General features: G+C 39.4%; 1 protein-coding gene across 2 annotated transcripts in view; it reads right to left on the bottom strand.

The window, feature by feature from the left end:
• LOC127370511 (astrotactin-2-like) overlaps positions 1–27,412 on the bottom strand; it is a 249,299-nt gene that overhangs the window by 11,887 nt on the left and 210,000 nt on the right. For both annotated transcript variants that reach the window (XM_051412637.1, XM_051412638.1), the window contains 2 exons: positions 25,752–25,900; positions 4,956–5,097 (listed from right to left, as the gene is read on the bottom strand). In XM_051412637.1, the coding sequence (XP_051268597.1) occupies positions 4,956–5,097; positions 25,752–25,900 (291 nt within the window). The remainder of the gene's footprint in view (positions 1–4,955; positions 5,098–25,751; positions 25,901–27,412) is intronic.

Raw genomic sequence — 27,412 nt, 5'->3', positions numbered from 1 at the left:
TACGGCAACTATTGGCTTTTCAGACAAAATGCAATTTGGCCAGTTTCCAACAGTGAATGCAACACGGTGGTCTCGTATTTTCTGACTTCTTTTTGCTGCTTTTTCTAAATGGTTTGACAACAGTGATGTTAGTGTTAACCTGTGTACTCTTGTTTATTTCTTGTTGTTTTTATTAATTGCTGTACATTTCTGTATTCATTATTCACTGACTGTTGTCTGTAAGGCAAACTGGCCCTCAGGGACATTGAATCTTTACTCTTCTCTACGTCAATGAATGACGAAACCAATTTGGTAACTCCACTTATTCGTCTGAAAGCACAAACTCAACACTAACACAACATTTTGGGGTTAGTGAATGGTGCAGAAAGTCTGAAAGTCCAGCAAGAATATAAATATGAAGCCTGACGGTCTCTAGAGAATTCTGACTTAGCACATGTTGCTTTTAACTCATGATTTATACTTTTTGGCATCAATGTGTTACAGCAAAAATGTTATAGTGTATCATGATTATATTCTGAAAATTGAGCTTTTGAAAAGAGGTGTTTAACTTTTCACTGCATTTTACTTTGTCGGAGAACATGATGGCCATAGCAGACTTGGTAATGATCAAGCATAAAGCCAATACCAGTAGAGGTCTTATCAGGCTCTTGATTAAGACAAGCGCAGTCGGCTGCAAACAGATGTGCTCTCAGACGTAATTCCGACGTAAATTCTGCTCTTATCAGAGAAAATAACAGTGTGGAGAATGCCTAAACAAAGATAACACTGCTACAAAGTTGGAAATGAGGCTCTTGTGGCAGGTTTTTGTTAGTGGAAGCCTGACTTCTACAGATTAAAGTAATAGTCCCCACAATTCGTTATCCACTGTCAAAGCTTTTAGGAAATCCAAAATTGTGAAATTTTAACCAAATATCATCACTAACTGTCGACTGCTGCTGTTGATAGCCTTAAATCCTGGGTGCTTCTTTAAGAGGGGCAATGTAGCAGTTACCAAAACAAACCAAGGCCACCAAATAGCATAATAAACATACTGAACAAAACCTGAGAAGACAGTCAAAAGCTGAGAAAACAGTGTGTTTCATGTGTCCAATGACAGCCACAACAACATCTGGGTCCTGTCTGGTCTCAACCATTATTGCTGCTATTGCAACTTTGTTTCAAGATGTAGAGGGAGGCAAATAGTGCTCATAGGAAATGCACATCACAGCAATACCCAGTGGGGAAAAAACAAACCAAAAAAATGCTCTGCCTCAATTTGAAGACAAATATATGTCAAGTCTAAAATAGCTTAACATAAATAGATTGAACAGGAAAATGGAAGCCTCTGATCATTGTAGTGCAGTCCAGTAAATAAGCAAAGTAACTGATTAATTGTTGACACTGTATCAGAGACATGTTGAGTCAGCTCTATGGTAATTTTTGAGGTTGTAGTTTGTGGTGTTTTATTGGATTGCACTAAGTTGTATGGTGCCTCCTGTTCCTCCACGTCTCAGTTGAATGCAGTCAAGTACAGGACCACTCCATAATGCAGTTAATTTAACATTGTTTGTAGGGCATGACATGTTATTCATATGACCAACTCTAATGATGGATGGGGTAATCTCATTCACTAACAAATCCACAATCAACAGTAGATATACTTGGCTGCCCATTTGTCACACTGTCACAGTTTGACTTACTGTTGTTAATGCATGATATGTTATAATATGAATGCTTTTAATGACCTCAGGTAAGATCTGTCTGTTAGCTAAATTTCCCCCAAAATCTACACAGAGTGGTCAATTTGTTCTTTGAGTTTAACATATACTGCCTCTTAACAGGGATCCTTCTGTATTCACTAAAACCATGTTCTCCTCTGACCAAAGAGAACATAAAAGAACGGAAGCATCCACCACTCCCACCACGTTGAGACTAAGTATGCTTCCCTGGTTAACTCGACCCAGCTGTTGTTCAGGAGTAGGTAACAAAATTCACCCCCTCAAACAAAATAACATTTGCAGTGGGAATTGTAGACACCCAGGGGAGGATGTGGTATTGCTGATATTTGCTCAGTCATTGTTGTTTGGGGCAGATGCAAACATGGCCACAACATAATGTTTAATGAAAGGTCTTTATATGGTAATGGGTAACATTGAACTCATAAAAATGTGGTCAGAAAAAGGATCAAGTCAATTGGGTTGCAATAAATTGCAAGCTGAGACCAGGAGCAATGTTACAGAATTGTGAGGTGAGTTGGGACAGGATTGTGCAGCCTTAATAAAGTAATGCACTCTGTGATTACAACAATACGTTGCACTACCATGTGACTAAAAAACCAAAAAAACTATTCTTGGACCCACTCTTTGATCTAATTTGAAACAATCACTTATCATTTGTTGCCTGGCTGATAGTGTGAAACCCTGATAAATGGAGCACAACCTTTATATGAAATATGGGAACCACCACCCTCTTCTGCCAGTTCACAGACACATTCTCTGATTTCCACATTGATGTAGATGTAGCCAATCAACCAAGACTGCCAAAATCTATCTTGAGCCTTTAAATCTCAATCCCCCAACTTGCCAATGTGCCACTTTTTTCCTAGATCCATGAAAGACATGAGTGAGACTTCCTCTGAATCCTCCAACTCCTCATAGTCCAGGGGCCTCATGTATAAAAGAGTGTGCAGCTTTCATACTGATAGAAGGCGTACTCACAAAACTTGAAAAGTACGCATAGAAATTTCCACATAGGCGTACGCCAGGTCCTGCGCACCCTTCCTTTAAACATCCCAATCAACGTTAAATTGACAGTACGTGAACGAGAGACATACCCTGCCTTTCCTCCTCCCATCAATTACTATGCAAATGAACATAATTACGCCACTGCTGTCATCTTCTGTCCAAATCACAGTGGCTAATCTTGCTTTTAAAACAAGGTTTTGTGTGAGGTGCTGATCACCAAGGTGGAGGCCACAAGGAAATGTTTTATTTGATGGTTTGTCATTTGATATCAGCAATAAGAGAAAAACCGCGGATTGACAATGTGTTACTAAAGCGGTCAATGCAGTTGTTCCAGAGAACAGTACCATGGCTGAAATTAAAAAAGAAATGCTCGGATCTCAAGGTAAATATAAAAAGACGAGTGATGTCACATCGGCAGAGTGTGGCTGCAGGGGGCTCAGGAAAGCCAGCACAGGAAGTGGCAAGGGTGGCTGGAATAATCGGCGAAACCCTCATCTCTGGCATCCTTCCAGCATGTGAGGGTGACTCAGATGTGTGTCTTTATAAGTACATGAAACACATAATGACTCAAACCTTGCTGCTGAATTTACTGACCAGTTACAACAAACCATACATGTTACATACATACAATGTTTCAATCCAATTTACGCACAATAAGCAGTTTTGACTCACTGAGTTACACAATGTAATGCCATTTATTGTGACAGATTGTACAAACTGGGGAGTCCAGTGCGAGGGACACATCGCCACAGGGCAATGTGACTCAAGAGGACATCCTAACAGTGCTGTATAGCTGTTTATTATTAAAAAAAATTAATAATAAACACAATTTGGGGTTTTGGTCTTTCCTGATGTCATACAGAAAACTATCATGGCGTATCAGTGGACATAATAATGTTTTTTCATTGACATATCACAGTAACTGAACTCCAAAGTTCCAGATCCAGACAAAACTTTGCACCACAATGCATACATTCTTAAGCGATGTTCATTTTTATACATTGAACACTTTGCGTGAAAACCAGCATATACAACTTTTTCATCTTCCATACATTTGTACCCATGACTAAAGAAGCCACAAACCCCTTAGACAAGTCCCCTTAGACTAAACAAGTGTAATAGTCTCCTTCTTTGGCTTGACAGCATCCTTACCAACAGAAGTTGGTAAGTGTCCACCAACAGAATCTTGCAGCCATGATGGCCTTCAAGCACACCTAAGAGCAGCTGCGTTAACAATGTAGGGTTTGATATTACTACAAACTATCATACATTTATCATCTCATTTCTTGTACCAGGTAGACACAATATTATGCCTGAAAATGGTTGTCTGTAATGGAGAGTTAATAAATAGCCCAGAAAACCAATGACAAAACACCACATGGTTCAGCACAAACTCAGATCAGACAGGGTGTTGTTGCCAGTCAACCCCTTCTAGGTGACTTTGTCATCTGGGCACAACAGTGTGTCTCCCTTGCTCCAACACAGAATTGCTTTGAGGCATCTCTCTTGTACTCCATGGAAAATGTACATCAAACATTACAGGTGGTGGACCACATGGTGGTTGTCCTACGTTTCTTCTTCTGGCTGAGGCTGATTAGACCCCATGGGTACATGTCTTGCCTGAAAGCTCTCTAGGATGGGGCCCTGGTTTCCCTATTCAAGGGATTTAAGTCTTAGTCTAGCCCCTCACCTCACCTGGAACCAATGTGCCTTGGTGGAAGCTACATAACACAGCTGAAAGGCTCACAGGGCCACACAAACCCCTGAACACACAAACCCCAGCCTTGGAACATTTCCTTCCTTGGACCACTTTTGATAGTTACTGGCCACTGCAGACCCGGCGCACCCCACAAGAGCTGCAGTTTTGGAGATGCTCTGACCCAGTCATCTAGCCATCACAATTTGGCCATTGTCAAAGTTGCTCAAATCCTTATGCTTGCCCATTTTTCCTGCTTCTAACACAACACAACTTTGATGCCAAAATGTTCACTTGCTGCCTAACTGACTCTGTGACAGGTGCCAGGATAACGACATAATCAGTGTTATTCACTTCAGCTGTCAGTGGTTATAATGTTATGGATGATTGGTCTATTGTATAAAGCTTCATCACACAACACATATTTTCCCCATAAGTTTAAAAATGATAATGCATATGGTGAAAAAATAAACATCCACAATAAATCAGTTACTCGATTGATTTGGCAAACTTGGCAAAGTCATCAGCAGACTTACTTGTAGAGACTGTCAGGTTCCAGGCACTTGAAGACCACTGAATATAGCACAGAGTGAGGATGGTCTCCACTTCTCCTCCCGGCAACAACACAGGATGAACCCAAACCAGAGAACAGATCATCCATCAAGCTCAGAACCTCACCTGGTAGAAGTAAATAAGAAAGGAAGGATTAAAAGAAGACAGGAAAAATAGAAAATAGAAAATCGTATAAAAATGTCACTTTGGGAATGTTATTTGTACTGTTATCATCTATCTATGGCAAAAAAAAAAAACAAAACAAGAAAAAAAAGCAAACTGAAATCTTTCAACATTATCTTTCATCTATTGTTCTTAGTTAAACAAAACAATACCACATGTTTTGGTTCCACCACATGTTTCAACACAAGAAAAACAATGGTGCACAACATGAACTTAGTCATGAATGAATTTCTATATTGAGAAAAGCAGGTCTTTCCTTAACAGTGGTTGTGCCATTTGACTCTGGTGTTGTGAGTGTCACCTTTACCAGGTCCAGTGGGAGCCATTTTGCCAGCACCAAGCCCAAGGCTAAATTAAATGTAACTTTTTACTGGCAGCCATCCATACACACTACATTATAGAACTGTAAGAAAACAGGATTTCTTTCCTTTATGGGCACATGGTACTGTACAATGATATCTCACTGAGCACCCTGGTGTCTCACAAAACACTACTTCACAAGTTGTGAAATATCTTTCATGTCAGGTTACGGGAAAGGCGAGCAACGCACACTTGTTCATTTAGACACACACATACACAACACCAGTTTCCAGTGCTCATGGGGGTGATGGAAAAAAGAGGGAGCTGTCAAAATAGTTTAAAAGCTCTCAAACGGTTGGATTTCCAACTATTTCTACACGAGGTAAAGGGCAGCTTAGTTTTAGCTTATGATACATGGGCCAACTTATAAACACAGGGAGTAAGTCTGGCTGGTAGGGCACAAGGGGATGGTAAGAAAAGGTTGCAGAAGAGAGGAAAAAGAACTGCACGAATGAATGATTTGACCTTTTCACAGAAAGAGCTCTGTGTATAGGAGGTTTCCCCCAAACACATTCCTGCACTATTGCAGGGTTGCTTTTTTGAAGGTTTTACCTTTTTAAACATGAATCTCATGAATCTCAAACTGGATTAATTTGTTCTGTTGTTAAAACCTGTTTAGGACTGCAAAAAAGGTTGTATCAATATCAGTATGTCTACATTTGCAATCTTAATGTTTTTGCCAAAAGGTTGGATCTATCTCATATTGATGTCGATGAAGGAGTGTGTTCAACCTATACATTGAATCACCATTTGTTATCTTTTACTATAAACAACTTACATCATCACAAACTTTCATAAATAATTTTTCAACTTTCTCAAACCTCAAGACCACCTGCATACATTGTTTATATATGTTTATATAAACTCTTACTCAAAGTGAAAAGTATGTATTAAACAGACAGATTATCTTGATTGTCAACAATAAATTAAGAAGCCAGATATTTTACATGACAATTTTTAGCAGAAATGTCAAATATATTTTAGAAAAAAAGTCCATATTGTTTTGATACTGATAAACCTCACCTTGAGCAATTGTCTAAAAAATTCAGTACACACAGTACTTACCATCATTGCCTTTTTTTTTTAGAAATTACGAGGCAGTACTTGTTAAAAACACAAGTCTCTATCTCCATGAAAGGCAACCATGACATGTCTGTAGATAAAAACGTCTCATTCTAAGGTAACGTCAATGCAACAATTCGTAAATTCAGGTGACTATAGACTAATGAAAACACGCCTATGAATATTATCTTCCAATAGTGCCTACAGGGCCTTCTAAATGTTACAAACTGAACCTTTACATAAGTCTGTCAGTCTTTTCATTTGATACATGTTCTGGAGATCAAAACTAGCCTGCATTTTTTTATCTGTTCACCAGCATTGTGGGCACAATCCTCTGCAAAGATAAAATCACACAGAGCAGTTTCTCTGTCTTGGACAGCTGTTGTAAAGCTTTCCATCTGTCCTGTTTTTGACAAGGCTGTCCTCCTCTCTGCCACAGGTGCGGAAAGCATCACCTAATTATCGTATTTTAGGCACAAGGAAGCAGAATCATCTAAATAGGCCTGAATGAGCTGAAATGAAGGTGAAGGGCAGATTTATTGCTAAGATGATACTGGATCCAGTGTTTCCCATCAGCTTTATTCATTCAGGAGCTGTGCACTCAGGTATTTGATTTGTCTAGAGACTCCTGACACTCAATATAGCTGACCTGAAAACTGTTTAGGTGTGAGAAAATTCATGATATCCGTAGCTTATAGCTTATTGCTGGTGCTGTGCATGGGCAACTTGGCTCAATGTTTTAATTACCTCCATTTTTTTAGTTGGTTAGTGCCAGCTGTACGCATTCAGAATTGTGAACCAACCTTTTGTGCTATATTCACTTCTTTTACTTTTTAAAATGTCACTGTCTGAAAAGCATGGACAATGGAGAGGCGTTCAATTGTCTTAATTTGCTTACAGTTAGTGTATTCCAAAAATTCGGTGGAGGTATAAACGATCCCTATCCCTAACTCTATGGCAAAAATAATTGCTATTGAACTATAAGATCACTGTTTACCTGAGTCGGCCTGTGTTCCTTAAACCTTTCAAGTCTATCCTCCCCGCCTTTTATTGCAAGCACATATGAGAGGAATGCCAATTGAATGCCAGATTTCTGCTACTTCACAAAGGCTAAAAGTAGAAAGAGACAGCCACAAATACAGCATGGACAAAAGTGGAGTAAAAGGAGGGAAGGAACAAGAAAAAAGAAGTAAAACGAGAAAGAGACAAACAATGAGATAGGAAAGAAAAAAGAACAGTGAATGCTCTGATGTTTTACGATTTTGGATGTGGTCATGGAGAGGAATGATGATGTCAATGGATGTTTTGATAATCAGAATAAATCAAGAAGCTGATGCGTGAATACAGGAAAGGAGCAACCACAAACAGAGTTCTACGGTGAGTTGATGTATGTAATTATAACATAATCATCATCAAATGGCCGACATACTTACTCATGCTTGACGGTGTGCTCACCAATGTTTTTTTCTCTCTATGACGTAGATATTGATTTTTTTTTTTCTTTTACAGCCCCAGTGAAAATGTAGGCCATAGACAAATGGATAGACATCGACAGAACAGAGCACACGTCTCCCGGAAGACTTAAAATGACAAACAACAAAAGGGCCAAATGAACTGTAAAGGGGCAGGAGGGAAGATGAGAATATATGGCAAGCTGGGTTCTGCTGCTGCTTTCTGCATTTAATTCTTGTGTTCAAATGTTTTCACATGAGATATATCTACATCAGATGACGTCCTTCCTATTTACAGCCCTTGCAGAACCTGTAACCTGGCTTTTCATATTTCAATTACTGAGTCTTTATTTGCATCTTTCTAAAATATCGCTAGTGGTCAAAAAACAGCAATTCAAAAACAATCTGTAAGAAACTTGTCAGTGCATAAATCATTTACAATTATCACGGACACGAAGCATTGGATTTGCAATTAATCATAGTGTTTATACTGTTTTGCAGTACTGTACACTAACAGTTTGGGTCCAAAACCAACACACACAACCAAACTTGGGAATATCCATGCGTAGCAACAGAGCTACAAATATGATATGTCTCCCATAGACATAAATATAGAAGGGCAGTGTGAGCTTAGCTTAGCTTAGTGACACGAGGCAAAGTGTCATAATTGGACATTACATGTAGGCTAGAGTGTTGAATAGACCACTTATGTCACTGACAGCACGAGGAAGTGCTTAAGTAACTTTGATCCATCTGGAAGACTAAACAAAAGACAAACGTCTTTGGTCTGGTCCTCAGTGGCTCTTGAGTGGCTTACTGTATAATTATCAATTTAAGGTCTCAGCAGGAGAACACAGTTTCTTTTAACAATCATATATCCTTACCTAGCAAACTCTACCCGCACATTCCATGGGTCAAACCCTCTTTAAACAGAGCCATCTGAAAGCCATAAACTGTTATGCAATTACATAAATATAAGACCAGTATGCAGGCTTAGTAGGGGTACACAATGTACCATCATGTGTGCATAGTAAAGGGGCTGATATTGGCCTTTTCTGTATGTATAGTAAATGTCAGTTTGTAAGTTGTAAGTCATGAATATTTTTAAAAACTGAAACATTCTAAACTAACATCATAGAAAAGAGGACAGCTGTTTTAAAAGGAATTATATATTACTTCGTTATAAAAGCAAAATTTGCATTATATACAAGCAAGTAACAGCAGTTAAATGTGAAGTTAAGCTGCATAACTTTAATAACAACAGAGGGCAAAAAAACAGTTAAATCTGGTCCTGCCCTCCCTCCCTACTGATTTAAGAGTCATCAAATACCACCTGAAGTTGCAAACTAATCCTACATAACAACACTGACAGACAATGCTGGCACCGTTTGAGTGGTGAAAGGCATCTAGAAATATTGTTATTATTTACGAGCATTCATTTTCAGTCAAGGAGAAGCAGTCAGACTGAAAGACATATTTTTGTGTCTGGTCTTATGACTGCTGAACCTTGAACACAAGTCCAAATTTATTCTCAAGGTTCGAACTGAAACAACTATGTGTTAATCTTTTAAAACTTGGCTTTAACCTTTAAACATATGGCAGTGGTCTTGCTCTATATCTCTCCTAATCAAGCCGCTGCTTGATTCAAAGTAGAGAAAGAGGAAATTCCAGCAATACTTGTTGGATAACAACAGTTTATGAATCAGCAGCACATGTTCTTACAAACCCTGACAAAGGAAATATGCAAAAACACAAAGGACTTTCTAATAAATATTGTTTTTCTTATTTCTCAGTGTTAATAATTTATCACCCACTGCCTTAAGACATATGCCTCTGATTTGGTGCCCTGGTTTATTTTAACATACTCCCTTCATTAACACCTTGCCCCTCCTGCTCACTACAGCCTTCTGTAGATGATGAGCATGCCTGCTTTCATTTAGTATCACAGGAGAGGAGACGTGAGGAAGAGGAGATGGTGTGCGTGTATGTAGTTGAGGGAGCGGAGACTGGGCTGAGGAAATGACATGAGGTGATAAATTGAATGTGGAGTGTTCACACATGCAAAATGGTGGTATGACTCAACTGCTAAACTGGAAGTGTTTTTACAAGCCACTGGCACACACGAATGGCTATCTCTGTGTTAGTTTGCTTCTTTCTACGGAGGACCTTCAATCGTGTACTGCCTCAAAGGTGGTAACTTTTAAATGCTTGCATACCAATCTAGAATTGGTTAATAATACTCAAAATCAAATCCATTAACTGCAGAATAAGATATTTAAACCCACCCAGAAGCAGCATTTATGGTTCTACCCTTCTGAGGGGTTCCTCATGGGTAGGCCTGTGGTCCTTCAACATTTCTGTCAATACCAAAGCCAAAACAGCACACAGCTGGCAAAAATTAAGGCCCCCGAAATTCTATTACGGTAAAAGCCATTTTGCGTGTTCTCCAGCTTACATGGCGATTAAAACCTCATGGTAAATGCCAGGTGACCTTTTTAGTAAGCAGAGAGGGGAACAAATAATAGCAAATCATGTGAACATGACGAAACTGGCTGATGGACAGCGTACAGACTAGAAAGAACCATTCTGATTCAAACACACACAGGCCTTGTAACTATGATGTAGTTGCAAACAAGTCAAGTCAAGTTTATTTGTACAGACCAATATCATATACAAAGTCTCAAAGGGCTTTGCTCGCCCACAAGAGCAACAGTTCCTGACCCAGACTCACACAAGTTCTCTGAGAAGACAAGGAAAATCCCTCTCAAAAAATACTGGCACATAACAACACACAAAATAGGGGGTAGGGGTGGGCACAGGATCGGGAAAGTCAAAGAGAGATCCTTCCTCCGTAGGCAGTACGGGGTGAATAGTAGAAAGGGCAATAACAAAGAGTGAACAGTAGAAAAATGGAAACCCAGCCGTGGGATTATAAACCAACCCATAAAAACAATGAACATATATACAATTTACAATGTATTCTATGCACATGTACATGCAGACACACACAAGCACAACACACATTGACCTCATTTATCCTTTTGTGGCTGTATGTGGAGACAGGTGTGTACATGGTGGGATTTCCTCTGATGTTGGAAGCCAGACTGTTATCCCTCACATATCATACAATTACTGAATTCAGGCATAGTGTAATTGCCTCAGCCATTAGTTGTGTGTGTGTGTGTGTGAGTGTGTGTGTATGAGTATGAGTGGGGTTAGAGAGTGTACGTGTAAAGCCTCACGGTCAGTGGGTTAACACACATTGGGACTTTTTTTCCTCTCAAAGAGGAAATTTAAGGGAAAGTGGCAGAAGAAAACTTTCTTAGCCATAATGTCAATTTAGGATAGTTGATATATAAATGTAAATTTCTGTATAGTGAATGAATAATGTATGTACATGTAGTGCTTCAGGAACAACATTTTCTATATGAATTATATCAATACTGAAAACATTTAACAATGTAGAAACTATTATGTTTTTCGCATTTCTTGTGTCTGTGGGCTTCACTGTACACACAATAACAGAATATAATGTCACATAATAATGAAGAGAAAGTCTCTCAGGTTGTTGATTTCCTAGACTTGGGCTTAAACACAATCGCTAGCACAAACCAGGACACGTAAGTGTGACCAACTAATTTCTACAATTTCAAGAACAGCAGCAGTTGTTGGATGAAAATCTACTGGCAAATTAACATTTCGGAGGCTCTATTGGCAGAAATATCATATATATTATCCATAACTATGTTTTCATTAGTGTATAATCACCTGAAAATAGGAAGCATGTTTTTATACCTTAGAATGGACCTTTTATGTCTACAGACACCGCAGGTCACCTTCCAAGGAGTCAGCCATGTTTCTGAAGTAGCCAAGAAGGGAAAAACCAAACACAGGGTCTAGATCTGCAACTATACCACTAGATGCCACTAATTCCTAAACAGTGGACCTTCAAAATAATGTAATAAGTTCACTTATTGTAAAAAATAAATTAAAATCAAATGATCAAGTACTGCTTAGATATATCAACATATACTATAGTATGTGCTGTTTGTGGGTTTTTTCTCTTTCACATGTTGAGTGTTTTTTTTCTGTTCCCTTTTTCATTCTCTTTCTCAAATTACATTTCTGTTAGTTCTAAAACTACCCTCTTTCTCCGCTTCTAGTTTACTGTGTCTCCTTTTCAATGTCAACCTACTATCAATTAAGGCAATTGGACAGTGGACTCTTCTTAAACAAACAAAACACAAGCTTTATATTAACAAACAAATCACAAGCTTTATATTTCCTGTGGACTGCCAAACCTGCTAGGGGCCTCTTCTGTTAAACTGTCAGCACTCAACCTTCCACTCCTCAGACTGAACCTACACAACATAACCTTCCTCCCTTCCTGTCTCTCTCTCTCTCTCCCTTACACACACACACACACACACACACACACACACACACACACACACACACACACACACACACTAGACATTACACAGGTATACACAAACTGTCACATGGAATCTAATGCCACCTATGGCAGGGAATTCAAGGTGAAAAAAATACTTATATTTAAGTATATTTTGTCTGGGAGGGGGTTGTAAATGGGTTGTGGGATTAACTAATGGCATCCAAGGCAGATATTTAGAGGTAAGAACAAGGCACTTTGGGAAATAGATTTCTCTAAGCAGGGTAAATTTGCACATAATTGTCCAAGTTTTTCTAATCAGGTAGAGGGACATCCCTTTGGACAACCCTACTGAGGCATTGTGCTGGCAGAAAGATACATCATTTATTCATAGAAACAGTTTTTTCATGGTTTGAGAGAGAAGGCTAAAATAGACTGGAATGGAATTATGTGCACATACTCTGATGCAGAATCCTCTATTAAAGTGTATTCTGCATTGCATCCCTTATGCATACATAAACTAAAAAGTACTGTATATCAGGAGATTCCCTGTGTTGGTCTGGGTGTAAACTCAAGAGTGTCTCTGATAGATATTGAGTTGCCAGCAGCTCTTTGTAATTACCTTGCTGGCTATTATATATATACTAGTACATAAATGCATAAATATAAAAAATACATAAATTATACACTGATCAACATCAACTATGATACCTTTTCTATTTATGAAAATCTACATCGATCAGCCCCGTATGCAGCAAACTGTGATGCAATGTGTGTTCTGACACCTTTCTATCAGAACCAGCTTTAACTTTTTCATCAATTTGAGCTCCAGTAGCTCGTCTGTTTGGCGGCCAAGGCTCATTGATACACATAGGGAGCAATGGCTGACCTGTGTGGTCCCATCTATGACCCACTTTTGATGGTTGAGGAACTGACCACTGCAGACTGGGAACACCCCACAAGAGCTGCAGTTTTGGTAATACTCTGACCAAGTCGTCTAGACATCACAGTTGGCCCATGTCAAAGTCACTCAAATCCTTACAAAATGTTCACTTGCTGCCTGATATATCCCACTCACGCCATGCCATGATAACAAGATAATCAGTGTTATTCACTCCCAGTCAGTGGTCATAATGTTATTGCTTACAGAAAATCATGCAATGTAGACCTATTTACTTATGAAGTATATTGGATATATGTTTCTTGCAAATTTCTCCATCCTAACCATTGTTCAAAACAACAGCTTGGTCTACTTGACTGAAAGGTGCAACTGCACATCATCAGCATAACAACAGAATAAGTGTTTTTACTTATTCTCTCATTCTGTGACCCAGAAGTATCATATAATTGAACAAGCCAAACAGTCTATAGCCACGTTAGTGGCTCTGTAGGTACAGTGGTGTTTTGAGCTTAATGCTAAAATTGGTATTCTAACATAGTCACACTGACAATGTTTAGCAGGCATGCTATATCCACCATTTTAGTTTAACATGTTAGCATACTAATATTTGCTAATTACACAGTCATAGGAAATGTCATAGGTTTTGTTGGCATTTAATCAAAATCCAAAGTACTAATTTGATGAAAAGTTAAATCACCAAAGTCATTACAAGTCATCTGTACCACATCTCATGGCAATCCATCCATTATTTGCTCAGATTTAACATTCAAAACCACACATGTCAGCATCATTGTGGCCATAGAGGAAATGTCAGGGGATGATCAAAGTCATCAGGATTCATCAATCTCCTGTCTCAATTTAACATAGCATGATATACAGTTTTATATTCTGCACTTAGCAACACAAGGCAAGCATCAGCTGAATCCTCTCTATAGTGTCTGAGACAAATAAAAACAAATCTAAAATATATACAAAAGACATTATTATAGGTGCATTGACGGGGAATTAAAATCCAAACCATTTCAAGCAATCCCTTTAACTTTTTTCCCAACAAACTGGCAACATGTGTCATTTTACTGGAACCAATGTCACTGATGAACTGATGCATACATTCTACAAGAACAATGTTGCTTTCCCAAAGCGAATAAACACTGCCCCTCCACACCTGCCTATTAATGGTATCTTCTACTAATTTATTCAACAAACATTTAATTAATGTATTGACGGATGAGACTGCATGTTGTTGTTGAGCAGTAAGTAATACAATGGACAGTTTGGTGGAGCTCGCACATCTTGATAACACGTTAATTTAAAAGAGTAAAAAGAGTAATACGTCAGAGCCTTCCATTATCTGAAATTAATCAACTTCCCTACAGCTAATGTTAATTGAGTTTTCATCCAGGTCATGTTATATTCAAAGATGTGATGTTAGAAGCTAAAGTAACATATAAATGAATGATGTAATGGCAAAAATAAAATTGATTAATTAATTATTTGGTCATTCTTTAGGACAAATTTGATGTTTAATTTCACTGTCAACTTGTCACTCACACACAGTACGAGGATATATTTGCAGCTCTGTGGACTGATATTACAGGCATAAGGTCAAATGAGGTCATGACTGAACAACTGTAACCACAAATGGCAAACATGCAGTTCCTCATTGACAATCACATTAAAAGTTGTATCATGCAAACCAGGCTTAATTGATTTCCTCATCACATGTAAATGTATTGAACAATTCTTCACATTCAACGGCCTCATCCTACTTCTGCTACAGAAGACATTCCACCTGGTCGATGCCTTGCCCTTCTTTGTGTCAGACCTCCCTTGTTTCCTGAAACTGTGTAGCACACTGGCTTTGGCAACCTTAGAGTGAAGTGCTGTTTGACAATGGGCTGCCCCTGCCCATAGCAAGAAATTGGGTCAGGTGTGGTGGTTCGTCACGGACTAATGGCCCCCTGGGTCCATGTCTACCATTTTGATGTGACTCGCGTGTGGTCTGTTTTTACTGCCCCCGGCTCCTTTTACTGTGACTCTGTCTCCCCCTGGGTCTGTACTTAGCACTAAGAATAGACCTGTGGGTGTTGACAGGCTGTTAGCTTATGTCTTACTGTGATGCTGCACTGTATTGACTGGTTGATGTGCAGTGCCATCCTCCACCTGCTGTACCACAAGACTGGTCTGCTCTGGGGGCTTCATCTGGATCTGTGGAGTACACTTGTGTAGGTTTAGCCATTGTTGCTTGTCTCTTACTCTAAGAACAGCTTGTACCACCTAAACTTCCTTACTAGCTACTATATAGTTATTTGTCCACTCAAATAAAGTGGAAAAGCTTATGTAAAACAGAATTCTGGTCTGTAGTGGACATCCCTGTGGCCATAGAGCCATGGAAACCAATATAATGCAGCATTATTAAACAACACAACACACTACTCTGTATAATTCCTAATAACCAACGTTTTCACCTCTATTGAAAAAAAAAACTGCATTTAACAGGAGTTAAAGAGCCATTACTTATACTGTAACATGAGCATAAGCTAAGGATTTCAGACTACAACTCAGATTTTCAGTGTTTTTTTATTTGTTGTGACCAATTGGAGCACAAATACTGTATCAGCAGCAAAATGTGTCTGGGCATTGATTATAATTGCTTCAAATAAATCTAGGCGAGGTTGTTGGTCCTCTCCTGTTCATTAATGCAGAGAGCAATACCATCATGAGTAAATATTTATTTCTACCACTTTAAGTGTTTGCAATGCCCTGAATTGCAAAGTAAGACTAATCAATCCCAATTTAATGCTTAAATGCATTTTAAATCGATTTTTAGCAAGCACCAAAGTCAACAAAGTTTAAGTCCAGATCACCGTAAGTTGTGTCGTTGCTTCAGAACACACAAAGATCTCATTAGTATCCTTAAGTGTGATAGGGACAAAATGCCCACAACATAAAATGATGAATGATAAGGAAGCCACTGTGGGGCAGCATCCTTGTCTTGTCTTAATGACAGTTCCAGCACAAATCCATTCATGTGAGTTAGAGGTTCCACGACCACAAATTTAGTGTCCATATCTGCATAAGGAACACAGGGGGAGTGTCACGGTTATTGAGTGATGCAGAGACAAAAATGTAACCAGGAAAGTCTAGACCTATTGCGAAGAGAGAGATAGACTAACAATGTGTGTGTGAAGAGGCAAATTGGGAAAGGAAGCAAAAAGGAAAAGGGAATGCAGAAAGCCCTTGGCCCTCTGCCTGCAATCTGCAATCTGCTGATGGCGAGGCTCGTGACGAGGAGGTGCACAGCGTCCATTTTTAGCGATGAGGTCATCTTTAATTAACAAAACAAAGAGAGTCAGCTGTGTCACTCCAATCTGTTATCTGCACCCATGCTCAAGGACACCGTTTATCTCCATATAATTCAATCTCTTTGAATGAGGGCTTATCGACACATTGGGGGGCATTCTTGGTCTCAACCAATAATGGAGCTGTTACATAAACAGGGGAGGGGGATACCACTGACCCTAATCGTAGAAGAAAGGGGGACATGAGGAGAGTAGAGAGGAATGGAGGTATGTGACAGAAGAGGAGAGTAAAGCAGAGCAAGGTCCACAAGTCATGTATCCTAGTAAGCTGGCTGCGTGAGCTGAGGGGAGGAAACTGGAACTAAAATAGGGGCAAAGATCAAATGGCTAATCTGTTTCTCAGTCCAACAGTGCCAGCATGAGGTGACATCATTGCTGTGTAACCCTCAGTGCTGCTGCTGTCTGCATCCCTCTTCTACTCTTCCACATTGTGATCTCTACGTCCCCCTTCCACTTGTCTACATTGTGATCTCTCTTCCCTCTCATCTTCGTCTTTTCTTTTCTGCCCATTTTCTATCAGGTTCTTCTCACTTTGCTGTGTCTTTTCACATTTTCACACAATATCTCCTCACATTCTCGTTCCTGCCAATTCTTGTAGTGCTCCTGCTCTGCCCTGCCCTCGGTTGTTCTTCGTGCCACAAAATCAGGTGTCATACAGCGGTGACGCAACACAGACAGACTCACAGGTTTTTAATTAGCGTTAAGCGTGTGCATTTGTGTGAGAGTTGTGGGAAGCACAGTGCTACGCTGATGAGCGCATTCACAAAAAGTGTCACCTCAGCATAACTGTGATTTTAGGACAAGCCACCCAAATTAGCAGCTGACGAGACAATAGAGGGATTGTAAAAATGTGATAATGGAACCCAGAAGCAGTCTGAATTCAGCCAATAAGGGATACTTTTGGTTAAGCCTTTTATTAGACAAATTTCATAAGATTTTTGGCGCCTTCCATTTTTTTCTGGGAACTCCCAGTGAGATAGACAGGAAACAGAGCTGAAGGACGTCTGACATTATAGTGTAGGTAAGCCACTAATTATTCCCATACAGTAAAAATACACTCATGCATCCTTTTGCAAAACAATGTGCAGTTGCAACCACTGTAAAAGGTGTTCACTCAGCTTTTAAGTAGACGTTTTAATGGTAGAGGTTGATTACCTGATGGTGGTACCTCTGATGACTGAGATTTAAATGAAACCAGGTGAGTTCCTTATTATTTTTCAAGTTACAAATATCAAATCAAGAGTTGCATTTTTGTAATTTGGTTACAAGTTTAAAACACAGGTTAAAAGGACATGCCCTAAATGTACGTTATCATTTATACGACTTACTGTTGCTAACTCTTTGCTGCTTTGTCACTTATTTTTGGCTGATGCAGGTATTAAAGCTACCTCTAGAGATTTTCTAGCATTTGTCCATTTTAATGCTCTTATCAAATTTCTTAATATAATCTGTGATCCTCAATATCTTCTTACATATCACAGCTGGTTTGACCTATTGCTGTAGAGGAATGCTGAGCCCCACACTAATACATCAACACTGCCTTTCCAACTGGATTCTCTGTGAATGCTGTCTCTGCCTTGGTGTGCCATCTAGAGGCCTGTGTGAGGCCCAGTGAAGTGGATCACTCATATATATCACTGATGTGACTGAAATCAGAGAAGGAGAAGATAATTGTAAAAGAAAGTACACAAGGGTCCAATTAAGGCCCTTAAAATATGAATGAGCAGTCTTAGATAATACACAAAACTCCACATAAATAAATCAGAACACAAAGAAACAGCAGTAGTAGCAAAACCTTTACGTAGGTATTCCCTTCTCCTGAGATGGTATATGGTTTGAGAGCAGCTTGTATCAACAAGGTTTGCACTAAAATGTTTCTAGCTGTCTGTGAATCAGACACTACACAATTAAATATTGTTTACAGATAGGGTTTCCAGAATACAATGCTTTCCCGTATAGGGTTGGTTCCTTGGTCAAATCATATTTGCAGGCAGACATACAACCAGCAGAGTTTCATTTTACTTTTGCTCCATGTCTCGGAAGACAAGGACTAAGAAGACAGGGAGGGATAAAATAGAGGTAGCTGTTTTGCTAAGGGGTCTACAAGCTTAATTACTGTCCTCTGTGAGGCATGGCACCAAAATTTATATCTGAATTTGCCTGCCAATCGGGGTGACTTATCATGTTTGGAGACAGTGTACGGCCATTAAAATTCACCCTTGCATCTGTTTTATTATTTATATATTTTTTCACTTGAATACAACCCAATGAGATGATTAACTGCAATCTGGGATGACCTCATCTTTACCTACGCTTCATCTCAGTGAGTCAGTGCCCCTCTTGCCTTACTGGCCTTGTAGGAACAGGTGATCCCTCTCTGTCTGCTCCATCTGTACATCTGGCACTGACAGTGTTCAGACTTCTTATATGCTAAACTGCAGGATTCTGGTAATGACAGTGTCTGCAGTATCCTCATCCTCATTGTTAGTTTTTGTGGCAAAGAAAGGATGGATGTTGTGAATAAGACACCTTCCACTGACGGTGGTAGAATCCCATTCACCTGTTCTCGACTCCCTGCATCACTTGCATCCTGTGTATGCTGACATGCTGTGTACACAGCTTCTGTCACCATAGCAGATAAAAACCAGCTGTTACCTCACAGGTTCATGGGAACCCCATATCAAAGCAAATTGGCTTGTGACTGTATTTCACAAGCAGGACACTCTTCCTTCCATTCAAGCACACTCCACAATGGTATTTTTAGACTGCTCAGTTCAGTGGATCACTATGAAGACAGTTTGCATGGCTGCATCTTGGTCTACACTATGCAGTTGTACGTTTCTGGCCAGGGCCAATCAAGGTTAAGAGTGGGCTCTTACCGATAGGAATGAGTTGCCTTAGTGATGCATTCTCTGTAGAGCTTCTTAGGGCAATGCAGTTAGTGTTAAGCCAAATGTTTACTTTTGGGGATAACATGTTTTCGTAACTGCTTATAATGCTTATTGAGGTGAGATTATCTTTCACGAGCCTCTAGGGTTCTTTAAATCTCACCTGCACAATTAGCTTCTTTTCTCTTAGTTGTGATTGTGCTGTTGTCTTTTATTTCGCAAATAAACCTAATCAAATCAAATCAAATGTTAACGGTTATAAATTGCAGCTCCAGTTCCGTGACTAGAGTCCCTGCTGCAGCGGCCCAGGGTTCGAATCCGACCTGTGGCTCTTTGCTGCATGTTATCCCCTCTCTCTCTCCCCCATTCCTTTCACTATTGATTAAAAGGGCTATAAAAGCCCCCAAAAAAGCTTGGATTGGTGGACGCAGAAGTCTGTTGAACTGTTGTATGACCATTTATTGTCTTTGCTCACATTCTTGGAAAAGGAAAGGTATCTAAAACTGACATGACATGTGCCAGCAAGCAGACAACCCCTTTTGATTAACTGCTAATATAAGGTCTAAGATCAATTCTGGTATATGTCAGAGTACTTGTGACCAGAGATATAAGTACTCTCACATAATCTCAACAATAAACTGGAGCCTTTTGATACTGTGCATGCACTGTAGGTATTGCTTTTTGGACTGACATCCTTGGATTGGCCATGGAAAACAACACAAAGAAAACATATTCTTTGTTGGTTTCAGGGTTTCCTGTCAGGTCAAGCTTCAGTCACTTCAATTTACCAATGTATATTTTGAATTCAATTTTTTTAACTGACTCAAATTAAATTTGAGTCAGTTAAAAACTGTAGCAACAGATGATAACCATCTAAAAAAAAAGGTGGGGACGATTCAGGTGTTGCATATTATCATAGGTAGGGCAAGATTCTCTCAAGCTTTACAACCATGCATATATGGGTCCAGAGCTGGGTGGTGGTGGGAATACTGAGGACTACCAGGAGAACATCATGTCCATATAAACAAGAAGATATATCAATGAAGGGCTCAGCTGCTCTCCTTGCACATCAAAGCAGCAAGTCACTATTGACCTCAGAGGCAAGATTTGTGAGTGACCACGGAGAGGCATTCAAGAAAAGATGACTTTTTTTCTCTAAACAGCACTGATAAGTGGGATGATCTAAATGGATTGGAACAGGGGGCTTGTTGCTGATGGTCTGTGCAGATGTGAAAGAAACAGGGTGATGATACAAAAAAAAAAGACTTGAAGCCTTCCTTTGTACAAAGAGATAGCGACAACAAAGGATGTAAAAAGTGAAAGACGTAACCTAGTGGTGCCAGGTTTAAGAGGCCACATGAGTGGAAACAGTTGAAAAAAGAGCCTGATTATATACTAATACATTAAACTCTTCTTCATTATCCCAGTTTATTTTGTTCCATGTTTTTAGTTTCAGGTCCCATTTTTTCAAATCAAGGTGACGTAAGCCACAGGACACTGAGCAAGAAATTGACAAATTGCAGGGAGCGGCCTAGGCAGCATTAGAAACCGTCAGTGAGCTAACATGGTTGATCCTTACACCACCCACCATAATGATGGAGGTTTTATACCTAAAAAAGGCACCTCCAAACAACACACTGAAAATCTGACATGACTTTTCCACTCACCACTGCAAGAAAATGCGCATCTCTATGTTGTGTTATGAGCAGAGGGAGTCACATTAGCAACATTTATGGATATTAGCTTAGAAGAAGATACCATTCACTGTCAAGATTTTCAAGGACTCTATGATTGCATCCATTCATGCAGGAAGCTGCTACGGATGAAAAACCCGAGCCAAAAGGGTGGCATATTACATCATTTGAATCAACTTATTAACATGGATAAAACTGTCACCCAGCTTGTGGAAAATAAAACTCACTGCATTCCAAAACAGATACCACTCCTCATCTGCAATGATAACTGGAGTAATGATGGTGAATTTGGAGGTTTTAAAAAAAACAGCTTATCACTACATATGCTCACTGAGGTGAGGTAAAATTTGTCAATGATGTTACTGGGGAGTTCTTCAGGTCTACATCAATTGAATAAGCAACGATATATTCAGACACAACCATTAACATATATATATATATATATATATATATATATATATATATATATATATAATTATACGGTAATGAACTAATAAATATTATATTCCAATTGCACACTGGACCTTTAATTGAAAACACACTACCAGTTGAAGTTAACCTGTATTCCATTTTAAATTAGGTTGCAGGATAAAAGCAGGTCACACAGGTCACATCTCTGTAATCAATTGCAATTAGAGAAGCCAAATTTGTGGATTCCTTCAAGCCAAAAAATCAAGACCTATTTATTTTCATTGTTGAATGACTGACTTATCTACCTTATCTTAACAATATCTATCTCAGGAGGCATATGATATTTTCTCCTATGCTAGTCTAGACATAGAAACATGGCTTTGGGAACCCAGTGAGAGATGCATCCAAGTGTCTGCATCTCCACACTCGCTCTCTGTCTGCCATCTGTATGAGTGTGCACATGGCTGAATGTGTGTGCTCTGAGTGTGTGACTCATGCTCAGCATGGCTAAGTGTCTGTGTGTGGCTGTCTGTTTATCTTTCCTCTCTCTCAGACACCAGCCCGAAGCAGTGTTTCGACTTGGCAATGGATGTGGATGCAGCCTCAGCTTCTGCGGATGTCGGCGCCGACTGAATCCCATCCGCTGGACGCAGGTGCTGCCCTTATTACTGATGATGTCGGCGATGGTCAAAGTCCTCTCCGTCACTCCACCGCACCATGTTTGTCTGTGTCTAATCTGCTTTCTGATTTGGATGGTACTGTCCACGTAACTGTAACTGTCCTTTGTACTTTTTTGTCCCAGCATATAGGCCTGGTACTTTTTTGTCCCAGCATATAGGCCTGAGCATCTCTTTTTGAACAGACCTGCCCAAATATTTTCCTTTAAATTATTTTTTAAAAATGTTTACACAAATATCTTTGCGTTGATATTTTCTTTCTTTCTTTATAGGCTAAACAACCAACTTTCAAATGCTTCATATCCAGCTCTGAAAGATGTTCTTTGTACTGTCATCAAAAAGTACTACTGTGATAAGCTGTCTGGAACTGCTCAACTGTCAATCCCTTATCTGACATCAAACTGAGAGGCAGTTCAATATGGTTTATTCAATTTGATCACATACAAATAAAGTGAAACAACAATCTTTGTTCTTCACTTGCACTGAACTACAAAATATCTTGTTTTCCATAATATCCCATCTTAAACACTTTAAAACTGAATCTGAACACCTCACACCACTCAATATTGCCAAATATCAGGCCTGACTAAGCTTTGGATCAGGATTTTTCCCTAGGATTGTCTAGATTGTCAAATGTGGTTTACTGTAAATCAGCCGAATAATCCTTTAGTGTGTACCCACCCTCAGAAGGCTTGACTGCAAGCTCCCTGGTTCAAATCATCACGCAGTCTTGGAAAATATGAACAGAGAAAATGAAGCAGAAACACTTGCTTTCCAGAAAACCACCAAGATGCCCTCGAGCAAAGTATTTATCCAAGTATTTATCCCCAAACTGCTCCATTAGAGCTGCTCAGTGGCCAACAGTAGAAGACTGGTTTCACTGGCAGCTTCAACAGGGGAGAGAGAGAGAGAGAGAGAGAGAGAGAGAGAGAGAGAGAGAGAGAGAGAGAGAGAGAGAGAGAGTGTGTGTGTGTGTGTGTGTGTGTGTGTGTGTGTGTGTGTGTGTATGTGTGTGTATGTGAAAATTGAGAGGAGCAGAGAAAAAAGTAATCAAGCACTGACCGACCTTGAGAGCAGCTTCTATCCACAAGGTGAACAGGGTACATGGCTAAACTGGACTTCTTATTCGCCCCAGCTTTTGGTTTTATAATACAGACTTCCATTTTCCTAGAAAGTGCCTCAAAGATGGTCCTTAAATAAGAAGCCAGCAGTGGGTACATAGAGAAAATCCAATAATTTCAAATAAGTCAGAGTAAGTGTGAGAAAATGACACTTCTCAGACACTAAGGCTTTTATTTGCTGAGTCCAGGGAACAAGATCTCATCATTTTAAGAGCCCCCTATTATTTCATAAATCGACCCCTGCAATGCCTTCCAAGTTTGTATTAGCAATCTTGATTCCCCCCCCCTGTTTTGGAGAACAATGAAGGTTTTGTGTAGTTACAGTTTTCAGTATTTGCAGTGGAAGTGGGAGCTAACCAGATGCGTACCTATACAGTTCATGATACATCATGTTTTCACTGAAGGAGAACCTATTATTCTGCTTGGGTTTCCTGCCAATTAACATTACCTACTCCTCTCTAAGAAGGTTATAGACCGAACACACATATCAATGCACTCGTATAAGTTAGTTATTTATTTTTTTCTATCTCAACTTTGTCCAGAAAGTTGAGAGTGCACAAAAAGGACATGATTAACAGTCAGAGATAAACACTGCCAGGCATAAAGGGAATAGAAAAAAAAACAAAAGATGAAGACAATGATTTCTAATCTGTATTATGCTGTCTGTTACAACATGATTTATAGTGGTGACGGGCACATTGCAGAGTGAGTCACCCACACCATCTGCCCCTTCCTACCTCACCTCTGCCAGCATGCCTGTGTCTAGCTGTCTGTACCCTCTCTTCGCTCGCTGGTGCCCACGCTTCATCAGCACTCCTCCCAGGGGTGATGGATGGCCTGTCCATACTTCCCAATGACTAAAGCCAGCTTCTTCCAGACCACCTCATTTCTCCAATATTATTAAATTCCTTCCTATCACCCTTCCTCTGACTCACCTCAGCCCCTCGTCACAACCATGACCACTTCCCTAGCCCTACAGCACAATGGTCAGCACCATTTATGGCACTTGATAAATTGCACTACGTCATCTTCTCTCATCCTCAGTCTAGGCTTCTCTTTCTGTTCTGTATCAAGAGCAAAACTTTAACCTCATTCCTTCCAATTGTAACTTTTAATCCTTCTAGCAACTCTTGAAACATCTTCATTCCTTTATATATCAGTGGCATTTAACTCTACACTTTCATTATTATTTCCATCTTAATCTTTTCATCGCCATTTTGAAAGAATACTTTTTGAGGACAAAATGAAAACTAGGCTCAGACAAAGCTAAAAGAGAACTCAGTTCTGACTCCAACATGACCTAAAGCACGGCTCATGTTGGCAATTAGTTTTCCTGCAATCAAGATCCACTCTCAAATGCCCCAATACAACGTTATTAACCTCCATAACTTTATACATAACAGATGCTCTATTTATTTGAACACAATCATGTGTTGAAAACAGAATGTGAAACCATCTCAAATTCAACTAGTCACAAGGTTAACAGGGCTAACACAATTACCAGACTTGTCCACAGGAACATTTTTGGAAGCAAGGGGTTGCAATGCTTCCCATCATTGGACGCTTGTAGTCACAAAAGGCTACACCCTCCTACAACCAGCGCAAACACTTCTGGCTGCACTTGATTGAACAAATGCTTGCTGCTCCGGGATTTCAAAATGAACCAAGATGGCGGCTTGTTTGAAAAACATATTAATATTATGAAATCAGTTCAAGAAAATGTTTTTTTGAAAGCATTTTAGGCGAGACATATGCTATGCAATATCTGATTCTAGACTCCTACTTTATGGAAATGAGTGTGAATGAATGACTGATCCTGTGCACACATATCTTTAGACAATTTAGAACCTCTAATCTATATAATTTCCACATCTGTTAACAGTAACAGGAAACCCATATGAATATGGAAGAACATACCGACCAACAGTGCAAACAACTGTCCCCCAAATGTGAATGAAACAACAAAGTCATACAATCAAAGAAATGATTCTATTTGTACGTGTGTATGTGTGCTGAAACAATAAAGACCAACATTAAGTAAGCTAAATAAATAAAAAAAAGATTTAACCAAGATAATAAGTTACTTTTTATATAGGCAACACAACTAAAAAAGATGATCTTGACCTGATTATGGCATGTAGGAGAAAGTTCCAAACTCAATCAAAATAATAATTAGTCTTTATAAAACTGTCAACACACAAGCTCATTTCATCATAACATATTATTTAAATCAATACAATTACAAAAAGTAAATCAATTGGAATTTAGTTTTTCTACCTGTGTAGACCTCTGCCTCCAAGGGATCCTCCACTCGTTTATGCTGGATGATGTAGTCAGAAATTTTACAGCCAATTAAAGGCTCCACATCCATCCACTCCAGGGCCACCATTGTGCTTGAGGGCTCCAGGTAAGGGGCTAGGCGCAAACTAATGGAGCAACATAGAGAAGACAAGGTTAAGATATGAAAAACAGATAAATATTAACAATGAGATCAAAAGGATACCATAACACTTTGTTCCCCTCATCTGGAATTTGTGTGTGTGCATCTGCCCAATGCCTAAACCTAGAAGTGATAAGTAGGAATCCCATGTGGTCATTGTTGTGTTACAGTAGAGTCGGTTGCACCTCTGCCTATATCTCATTGGACAACAGGATGGCAAACAGCTGCTTCGAACAAAACAGCATTCCAATGCCACCTGTTTTCCAGCAGTGTTCCCTGTGCAGTTTTCCCTCTTTAATCCCTCAAAAGAGATAAAAGAACAATTTCCATTTTGCTTGCCCTCCAGCTCTGTCTGTGACAATGGCCGCTGAGAGAGGTAGGTTATTTCTCTTTTATAAAAAGCATGCAGCTCAGTTTCATCCTCACAGACGATAATGGTAGTACTACAGATTCTTATACTAGCCTTATACTCCGACACTAGTCAGAGTTGGAGATCTTCACTGGCCCATTTGTGCCAGCAGGCATGGGCCCAGGGAAAGCCTGACCAAAACTCTGGTTGTGGTACCATGCCCTTCCTCTCCAATTCCATAAACACAATCTATAAACAAAACATTACCAAAACCACTATTAAGCATCCCAAACTACTTTTACAATACTTGAGCAATATAATGTAAATCTCAATTATGTCTCCAATATCAGACGTTTTGGTAAAGTATTGCTAATCAGTCCAAAGCAATTAGTAGCTAGTCTTTCATCATATCACATGATTTTCAGCAGTTTGCCCAGTTTTTGTATAATTTAAGGACTTCTCTTCCATGTGGCTTAAAAGCTTCAATAGTATGTTCTGTAACATTGTATTCCATCCCAAAGGAACAGAACCAGACTGTTAACCGATTTTGACCCTGTTGCCAAAGTCAGTATTGCAAAATCACGTGAGGCACAGTGTCACAAAAACAACTACCTGATCATCAGAATTTAATCTATTTAGTCAAATAACATTTTTAAACTCACTAGCAGCCGAATCAGTAAATTGGAGTAAAAATAAATCATCACATTGGGTGCAAATGTTATGACTCTAGAATCCTCTCTTCCAGCTATGCTATATTTGTGAAGCTTTTATTTTTATTCTAGAATGGTGCCAATAAATGTTTCCCCTTAATAAATGTAACATACTAATAAACATGTTTTATTGCCTTATCCTCTAAAGTCGTACCCTTTCAACTTCCTGTTTCTCTTTAAAACTTCTCAGGGCAACAATAGCTGGGGTGGATGACACCTTGAATGAGAGCATGTTCTTTTCAGAAGGGTGTAAGGACTGACTGACAGCTATTAGAACTTTGGAGAATGTGCTTGTGTCTACAACTTTTTCAAGTGCCCCAAGAGTCAGTAGAGACAGATACGTGTGTATGTCCATGTGCATATGTGAGTGTGGCTATGGTGCATCAGTGCATGCATCCATGAAATCTCTTGTGCATGAATTCCTAGGTGTCATGGTGTC

This window comes from Dicentrarchus labrax, unplaced genomic scaffold (assembly GCF_905237075.1).
Source record: "Dicentrarchus labrax unplaced genomic scaffold, dlabrax2021, whole genome shotgun sequence".
Taxonomy (NCBI): Eukaryota; Metazoa; Chordata; class Actinopteri; family Moronidae; genus Dicentrarchus; species Dicentrarchus labrax.
Note: the sequence above shows the minus strand (reverse complement) of the source record. Positions and strands in the feature narration are given on the sequence as shown.